The sequence below is a fragment of the Etheostoma spectabile genome, chromosome 10 (genome assembly GCF_008692095.1).
Source record: "Etheostoma spectabile isolate EspeVRDwgs_2016 chromosome 10, UIUC_Espe_1.0, whole genome shotgun sequence".
In the NCBI taxonomy this organism is placed as follows: domain Eukaryota; kingdom Metazoa; phylum Chordata; class Actinopteri; order Perciformes; family Percidae; genus Etheostoma; species Etheostoma spectabile.
Window position 1 is genome coordinate 2,405,280 of NC_045742.1, and position 7,732 is coordinate 2,413,011.

The window sequence follows — 7,732 nt, forward strand, 5'->3', positions numbered from 1 at the left end:
TAATGACAATAAAGTTGAATCTAATCTAATCTAATCTTATTAGCCTATTTTCATTGTTATTATTTATTATTGCTCATTTGGTGCATATTCATAAAAAAAGTTTTGCTAAGCTTCTATACAGTCTACACAGCAACATTTTAGCCCTTAACAGGTGACGGCATATAAATGACCACTGCTGTACTAAGTTGAGAAATAAATATAATGTTATTATAGTAACCTAGTTGTTATATAGATTAATTAGAAGAATACTTAAGATTGATCCTTATGAAATACCCCGAAGCCATTGGCAACAACAGTGCGAACTCTAGCAGAAAGACATGGGCTAGATATGAACAAGCTGTAAGATGATTCATCCAAACAACAATGAAAAACAGCTTATTTTACACAGTGTTGTGATGATATCAAAAGCCTTGGACAGACGTACAAAGAATGTAGCACCATGTTTAGTTTTTTTTTTATCAAGGGAGTCAACAATTCAGCAAGGAAACGTCCGTGACAGCAATTATTGCATTATATGACCAGGCCAGACGCTTGAAGTGAAGGACATCATTATCCTCCAGAAAGGCTTGTCGCCGTGAGTTGACTGGTGAGTTTTGTTTTTTGAGGACAGGACAGCCATTGCCTTTGTCTAATGAAACCTGAGCTGTAATTGCTAAACACCATAAACCACCATGTGACACAAAATGAGCACCAAACTGGACAGCATTTATTAAGCTGGGTTGCCATTCAGAAACCTTTTGTGTAAATTAAATAACAACACAAAGACATGCATGATGTGACCTATTGAGCACAAACTCTGATGCTTTTTTTTTTTACATTTTTTTTCAACATCTGGATTTGGATCTGGTTTAATGTATGTTTGAGATTGCTGAAAGATCCACAATGCCTGTCATCAACTGTTGAGCATGATGGTGGAGCTGTATGATATGTTATGCATCACATGGGAGTCATGACGACCATAAATGTTCAACATACTACTTTGCATGTTGTTGCAGTATAAATTCTAGAGTCTAACTATCTATCCTAATTAGTAATCCTAATCATTTATTTATGTTGGATTAAAAGTTAGGACTAGAGTTTATTCATAACAAAATAATTCCTTTCTTTTTTTGTCACAAATCCCCAGATCTAAACACAGCTGACTCTGTTTGAAAAATGCTTGGGAGGTGTGTATGATATAATCATGGATCAAACATGTTACCATAGAAATATGTTTTCAGGGCATCATTTAAGGACAGAAACTTGTTTGGATTTAATTGTAGGTTAAATAATAATAAGTATTTTTTGTTTTCTTGCGACTTTTGTGAATTAGCAACGGATGTTTTTTCATTGCCTATGGTGGATTGATGTTGAGAAATTGTTAAAGAAATGACTAATGCTAATTTGTATACTTATCATCCTGTGTTTTACAAATTGTAATGCGTGTATTTATTCCACGATGGCATATAGAAATGAAATTCCATAAAATAACAAGGCTGTCTCAAAATGTCTTTGCCTTATCTTTTCTCTAGAATTTCGGTGCACTTGATTATTCTTACAGGGCAGTCCGGCTGAAGGGGGTTCCCGTGTGTTCTGTCCACCGACTCCACCCACACGAAATTTGCTAGCAGAGAAACATGCGCATCTACAGCGGTGAGGGCGTTACCACGTCTTTGCCTTGGTTAAAGTGATTGGCCAACATTAGTGGCAGTCTTCCTGTAAAGCAAAACATACCCGCCCACTGCCCCCGGGATGAGGAGGAGAGGACGAGAGTTTCAACAGAAGAGAACAGGGAAATGAAGTTGTCTGACAGGCCAGCCCAGCAACTCTCTCTTTACAACAAGGCAGCTAGCTAGCAGGTTATGTGACAGACGGTCACGAGTAGAGACATTTATATGAAATAGCACAGCTATGAAGGTCGTTTGCTTGAGCAACTTGTAGCTACAAGTAGTACACGTTAGATAGCTAACGTTACAGCCACATATCTCAGATAACGTTACACTTCAAAGTAACGTTAGCGTTACAGTGGGAAAAGAAAGTGGGGACAACTTGCTAGCCGGCTAGCTAGTTTTTAGCCTCCGAGCCTCCTTCGGCTTCAAAACTAAAGTTAACTCGGTGAGTCTTGACAGCCTGAACTGAATATTTCAGCAGTGTGTTATGTGTGTTTTTTCAGGCTAATCGCTGTCCACGTACTGAAGCTAGTTTTCTTGTTTCTTGCTACAGCTAACTAGGTCACAAGCTAGCTCAACTTTGCAACTGAGCATCGATGTAACGTAAACTTTGTTACCGTACTGTTCCCCGTTATGTCCCCGTTTCGGTTAGGAAGTCCATATTTTATTCGTCTGGGCTAACGTTAATGTTAACTTGGTCAAACAAAAAAACCAAGGGAAAACGCATCGCAGTAGTGTTACTTGAGCGCTAATCTACCCGCATTATCTTTGTAAACTAATGTAAGGTTAGCAGTGTTAGCTAGCTAGCAGTGTGTGGCCATGGTCTTTAACACTGCAACTCAATAGTTTCAGTCCAGACAGTATAACTATCGTTGCTTTCTTCATGTAAGAGCGGGTGAGAACTTTTCAGCCATTTCCTGATGCAAAGAGGTACAGGAAGTTGAATTGCTTTAACTGCATATCATAGGTATTTACAACGGTGTTTTATTTCGTTAGAGATTTGGACTTGGATTACCAGTCTTCAGTCATGCCTTTTCCTTTTGGGAAGTCTCAGAAGAGTCCAGCTGATATAGTGAGGAGTTTGAAGGAGAATATGGCAACCATGGAAAAGATGGATGCTGGTGACAGCAAAAAGTGCGAAAAGGTAAGCAATGGACCCTCTCTTATTTAAAATAGTAGCCATTATTCTTAACGCCAGATGAAAGTCTTAGTCATTACCATTTTTTCCCTGCTTAATTAAGGTCGCGGAGGAGGTGTCCAAAAACCTGGCTTCACTGAAGGAGGTACTTAGTGGAACAGGTGACAAGGAGCCTCAAACCGAAGCAGTGGCTCAGCTTGCACAAGAGCTGTACAACACCAACCTCCTGATCGCTCTCATTGCAAACCTGCAGAGGATTGATTTTGAGGTGGGGGGGGGGGACAAATGTTCTCGTTTCTGCTATGACTTTGTGTGTGTGTGTAAAACGTATTGATGCCTTTCTGTCACCACCAAATGGTAAACGATGCTCCCACTGAATGTTTGATTTGAACATGCCCAAAGCATAAATGTCTTTACATATCATCATCACCCAGTCAGCCATTCATCTCTTTGCATGCTTTTTTGTTTGTACAGGGGAAAAAGGATGTGGTTCATTTGTTCAGCAATATTGTGAGACGTCAAATTGGCACCCGTACACCCACAGTGGAATACATCTCTACGCAACAACAGATACTCTTCATGCTTCTGAAAGGGTAAATTACTCTTTTCTCTTTTTGTTTGATGTGAGTGCTGTATATGGACAGTATACAAACGTCAAGTCGAACCATGGATACTCCTTAAGTGTAACCGAATTATTTAGTTTAAGAGACTTTTTTCAAAATGTTTTTGGTAAAATCACTTGACCTCAACATGCCTTGTGATTTTTCTACATAACCCAGTATGTGTTTCAACAACTCCCAGAGGAACGAGCGGGAACATGTTGCATTCACTTGTGGGTAACGCATGTTGATGAAAAGAGTGATAGAGTGCAGGTTTTACAGCTCTAAAAAATTGGATTCGTCCTGCCTACTGGAAGAGCAACATGTATTATGGCTGCACTGCATTGTGGTCGATTGAGGCTGATAGTGGATTAAATGCTATCTTTGCCCATTGCAGTGTTTGTTCCAAAAATGTCATGTCTCTAAAGAGGACCATCCAGTTAGATTGTCAGAGATGGACATCAAAACTTGACGTTTAACGTTGGTGTGTGAGAAGATTCTCCTGCAAATCTCTTTTAGCTGCATGATGAATTGTCTACATTGGGCCAGCTGTCCATCTGTCCATAAAAAATAAGGCCTAGAAATGTAATGTTCATCATTACAAATACTAATATAATGCCTCATTAACAGTCTTAAAAGTGTTCAGGATGGGTCTTCCTTTCATAGACTTTACCTGTTTGCAGTTTTTGTTTTGTGTTACATCTACATCTGTTTGTATTATAACTGACCTATATTGAATTCTAATGAGGAAAATGACTTGACCTGGGCCTGACATGTATTAACCTGTACAGATATGAGAATGCAGAAGTGGCTCTGAACTGTGGAATGATGCTGAGAGAGTGCCTGCGTCACGAGCCTTTGGCACGGACAGTGCTCTTCTCTGAAGACTTCTACTGCTTCTTCCATTATGTTGATCTCTCAACCTTTGACATTGCCTCTGACGCTTTTGCCTCATTCAAGGTACACTGGCATATACTTTCTGTTTCCAGCACCTTCATACCTACAGTCCCTGTCTAATATCCTGGTCTCTTCTGTTCCCCTCTCAGGATCTACTCACAAGGCACAAGATTATGTGTGCAGATTTCTTGGAGAAAAATTATGACAGGGTAAGCTCTTTTAGTGTGGAGTTTGATCCTAAATGGAAAGGGTGCCCATGCTGTGCCTAATCTACTTGTAAAATGTCCATCAGGTGTTTACAGAATACGAGAAGCTGCTGCATTCTGAGAACTACGTCACCAAACGTCAGTCTTTGAAGGTAGAAGCTCCACTGCTCTGTCAAATCTAAATCACTGCACTTAGTGTAACTGACTTACTTCAGTTGTTTGTATGACTTTGACTATCTCTTGTAATAATTACAGTAATGTAATTACATCCTTTTTTCAGCTCCTTGGGGAACTTCTCCTGGATAGACACAACTTCACTGTCATGACGAAATACATCAGTCGGGCGGAGAACTTGAAGCTGATGATGAACTTGCTAAGAGACAACAGCCGAAATATCCAATTTGAAGCATTCCATGTGTTCAAGGTGTGCACGTAAAACATGTATCATCAGTGCACAACAATTACTGTATAATCTAGTTTTACCGTGAAATGCTACACACCTTTTTTGGAGAAAAATGTGGTGTTTTTAAGAGAAGTTTGTAATCTAATTTAAGCATTAAACTTTTGAAATTGACATAATCTGTCTCTCCTGTTTTGATGAAGGTATTTGTTGCAAACCCCAACAAGACTCAGCCGGTGCTGGACATCCTGCTGAAGAACCAGGCCAAACTCGTTGAGTTCCTGAGCCACTTCCAGACCGACCGATCAGAGGATGAGCAGTTCTGCGACGAGAAGAACTATCTGATTAAGCAGATCCGGGACCTGAAGAGGCCCACAGCACCGGAGGAAGCTTAAGGCGCTGCATCAGGTGGTAGATGTTTTTGGGTGATGGCTGGAGCTGCAGAGGGTTAAGAGAGAGTCGAAAAGACATGCTTCATTAAAATGTAATATTAACTACAAAATATAGGAAAAAAAGATTACTTCCTTCACTTTCTTTTTTCTTTTTTTTTTTTTTAGTGTGGAGGTGATTTCCATCCAGCAACCTGAGTGGGCCAAGAACTGTTATTTAAACCATAGTGCTTCTTCTCTAGTGATACTTAATTGCATTCAGTCCATTCTTGTAATGTTGGACCTTAAACTGTTACCCTTCTACACACATTGTGGCTGGCAGAGACCTTAGAATGACTAAAATGTCACCCCATTCACAGCCAACGTGTGTTCTCGAAAGTCTTTCTCAGAAATGTGTCTATATTTTAGAGATTGAGAAGGTGATGAGAAGTTAATATATTATTTTTCTAATGTATCTTCATGGTAAACAGTTTAAAGCATACAGTAACCCTTCTCTCTGAACATTTAATCTAACTAATTGCATAGGTTTGGTTTCTTTCCTTATTGTAAGCTGTTGTGTTGTACAGGGACTTAAATGCGCTTTAGAAAAATACGGCTTTGGCAGAGTGACGTGGCTCATATTGGCCAGGTCAGCACATAATTATTGGTGATTAATGTTTCGTTATTAGGCCTTTGGTTGCATGTGTGAGGTTCCAGAGGTCAGAGATGATCCTGCGGTGTTGCTTGCCAGTACTTGCCAATGCATTAGCTGGCACAGGAAGAGGAAATCAAAACAATAGAGGAATCAATTAATTGTGCTGTGATTTTTTTTTTTCTTTTTTTTTTTAGGCTGCACTGAACGAGGCTTACACAACTGAAATAGAAACAAGGCATCAGATAATGCTGCAGGGTACCAGCTTTCCATTCAATGCTTACATGGCTAGCCAGGATATACCAATTGATCTCACTGGGAGCACTCATCTCACCCTCACATACTAAGCACATATAGAAAGTATTCATTTTAAAACAATGCTTTAACAATTAAGGAGCTTTTAAACTGCTTGATGTATGCCATGTTGAGCATTTCTCTTTCACACCATAAGAACTGCATAACACAAGAAATTGGATTGTAACTTGCGTGCCCCATGATGATGCATTATAAGTATGTTACACTGTAAATCTATTATATTTATATGAGAGCATGATGTGTTATTTAAAATTAGCGAATCTGATGAAGAGACTTCATTCTAATTTAAATCAGGAATGTCATTTTTCGGATTAAGTTTCCTCATTTCATTTTCCTTTGACACACATTGGATTTGAGAATTGGGCAGACTGTAGGTAATGAACATTTTATTTAATACTGCTATTATACTATTTAAAACAAGATCGCCTTAATTTCAACCATGCATTACTTTACACCAAAGAATACAAATGGAATATGGGGTGGCAGATGCTAAAACATCAGACTTTCAAAATTGTATTTTTTTGTCTTTTCTGATCTGATTTAAAATACATTTTCATAAAGTACGCTGTAACATGCCTGTGATGCATCAGAACACACGTCCGATCAGATGTCAACATTGTCAAAATAACCACATGCACTTTTAAAACCAGTTTGTTTTGGATGAAGAGCACTGAATTTAAGTTCCTCACATGCATCACTGAGAAGTTTTATTTCTTCAAAAGACTTCTGTTAAAATATTGCCTTACTTCTGCCATTGTCACTAAAATGGCATATTGGGGATTTTAAGAAATATATTGTCTGCACACAGTCTTCTAGTATATACCTCATGGGATTTGAGTTTTCAAAAGTTCTCTTTCCTTTCCTTCCTAGACAAGATATTTTATTTGACAGTTTAAAAGACACAACAGTGGTTTGTACGCATGCCTAAACTATATATATCTATATATCCATATATAGATACGTATACACAATAATGTGTTCAAAGTGAAACGGGGACTGCGAGCTGGTTTTCACGATGGAAAACTAGATTTTTTTTTAAACTTAAATTTTTCATTGGGCGGTGCCACACAAACGTTAATTCATAATGAATTGCATTGTGGTACCTTGTAATGAGCGTTGCCTTATTTAAAGACATTTAATGGATTGTAATGATTATGTAAAATTCCAGACCTTTTAAAACTGAAGTCAATATAGAAGGGGTGAAAGAAATGTACATTTCAACTACCAAATGCATTACTAGTGTCGCTTTATTGCCAACTGCATTGTGCTCTAATGTGATCCCGCGAGTGTAAATATATATTTTAATAGACTACACTCAGAGTAGTTTTCAGTTCTGGCTAATTAGCATTTAAATTCCATAAAATAATTTGGGAACTCTGCTGTGAATGTGGTACATTATGCACAAATAGACTCACGTCAGTTTACAAGAGAAAGTTTGTCTGAAAGTGTCTCTTGAGTTTCTTAAAAATCCTGACTGGGATTTTTCAACTCATTTGTGATTTTTTTTT

At 38.4% G+C, this 7,732-nt stretch overlaps 1 protein-coding gene and 2 long non-coding RNA genes across 3 annotated transcripts in view; 1 reads left to right on the forward strand and 2 right to left on the reverse strand.

Annotated features, from left to right (window-relative positions):
* The window catches only part of LOC116697215 (uncharacterized), a 142,360-nt gene that overhangs the window by 102,752 nt on the left and 31,876 nt on the right, over window positions 1-7,732 (reverse strand). The window lies entirely within an intron of this gene.
* Window positions 1,754-5,391, forward strand: cab39l1 (calcium binding protein 39, like 1). The gene is made up of 9 exons (XM_032528518.1): window positions 1,754-2,094; window positions 2,646-2,793; window positions 2,891-3,055; window positions 3,262-3,380; window positions 4,178-4,346; window positions 4,433-4,492; window positions 4,576-4,641; window positions 4,770-4,913; window positions 5,093-5,391. Exons 2-9 carry the CDS (start codon window positions 2,677-2,679, stop codon window positions 5,282-5,284), a joined length of 1,032 nt encoding a protein of 343 aa, XP_032384409.1. The 5' UTR covers window positions 1,754-2,094; window positions 2,646-2,676; the 3' UTR covers window positions 5,285-5,391.
* LOC116697216 (uncharacterized) lies at window positions 6,094-7,459 on the reverse strand. Its single transcript, XR_004333968.1, has 2 exons — window positions 7,194-7,459; window positions 6,094-7,163 (listed from the first exon to the last, which is right to left on the reverse strand). It is a non-coding gene; the product is annotated as an uncharacterized LOC116697216 (long non-coding RNA).

What these genes read in the sequence shown, in the direction of transcription:
- cab39l1 (XM_032528518.1), top strand. Translation starts at nt 2,677, where the DNA reads ATGCCTTTTCCTTTTGGGAAGTCTCAGAAGAGTCCAGCTGATATAGTG. An exon ending in TGCAGAGGATTGATTTTGAG is followed by an intron (nt 3,056 to 3,261) that starts GTGGGGGGGGGG and finishes TTGTTTGTACAG; the next exon opens with GGGAAAAAGGATGTGGTTCA. An exon ending in ACGCTTTTGCCTCATTCAAG is followed by an intron (nt 4,347 to 4,432) that starts GTACACTGGCAT and finishes TTCCCCTCTCAG; the next exon opens with GATCTACTCACAAGGCACAA.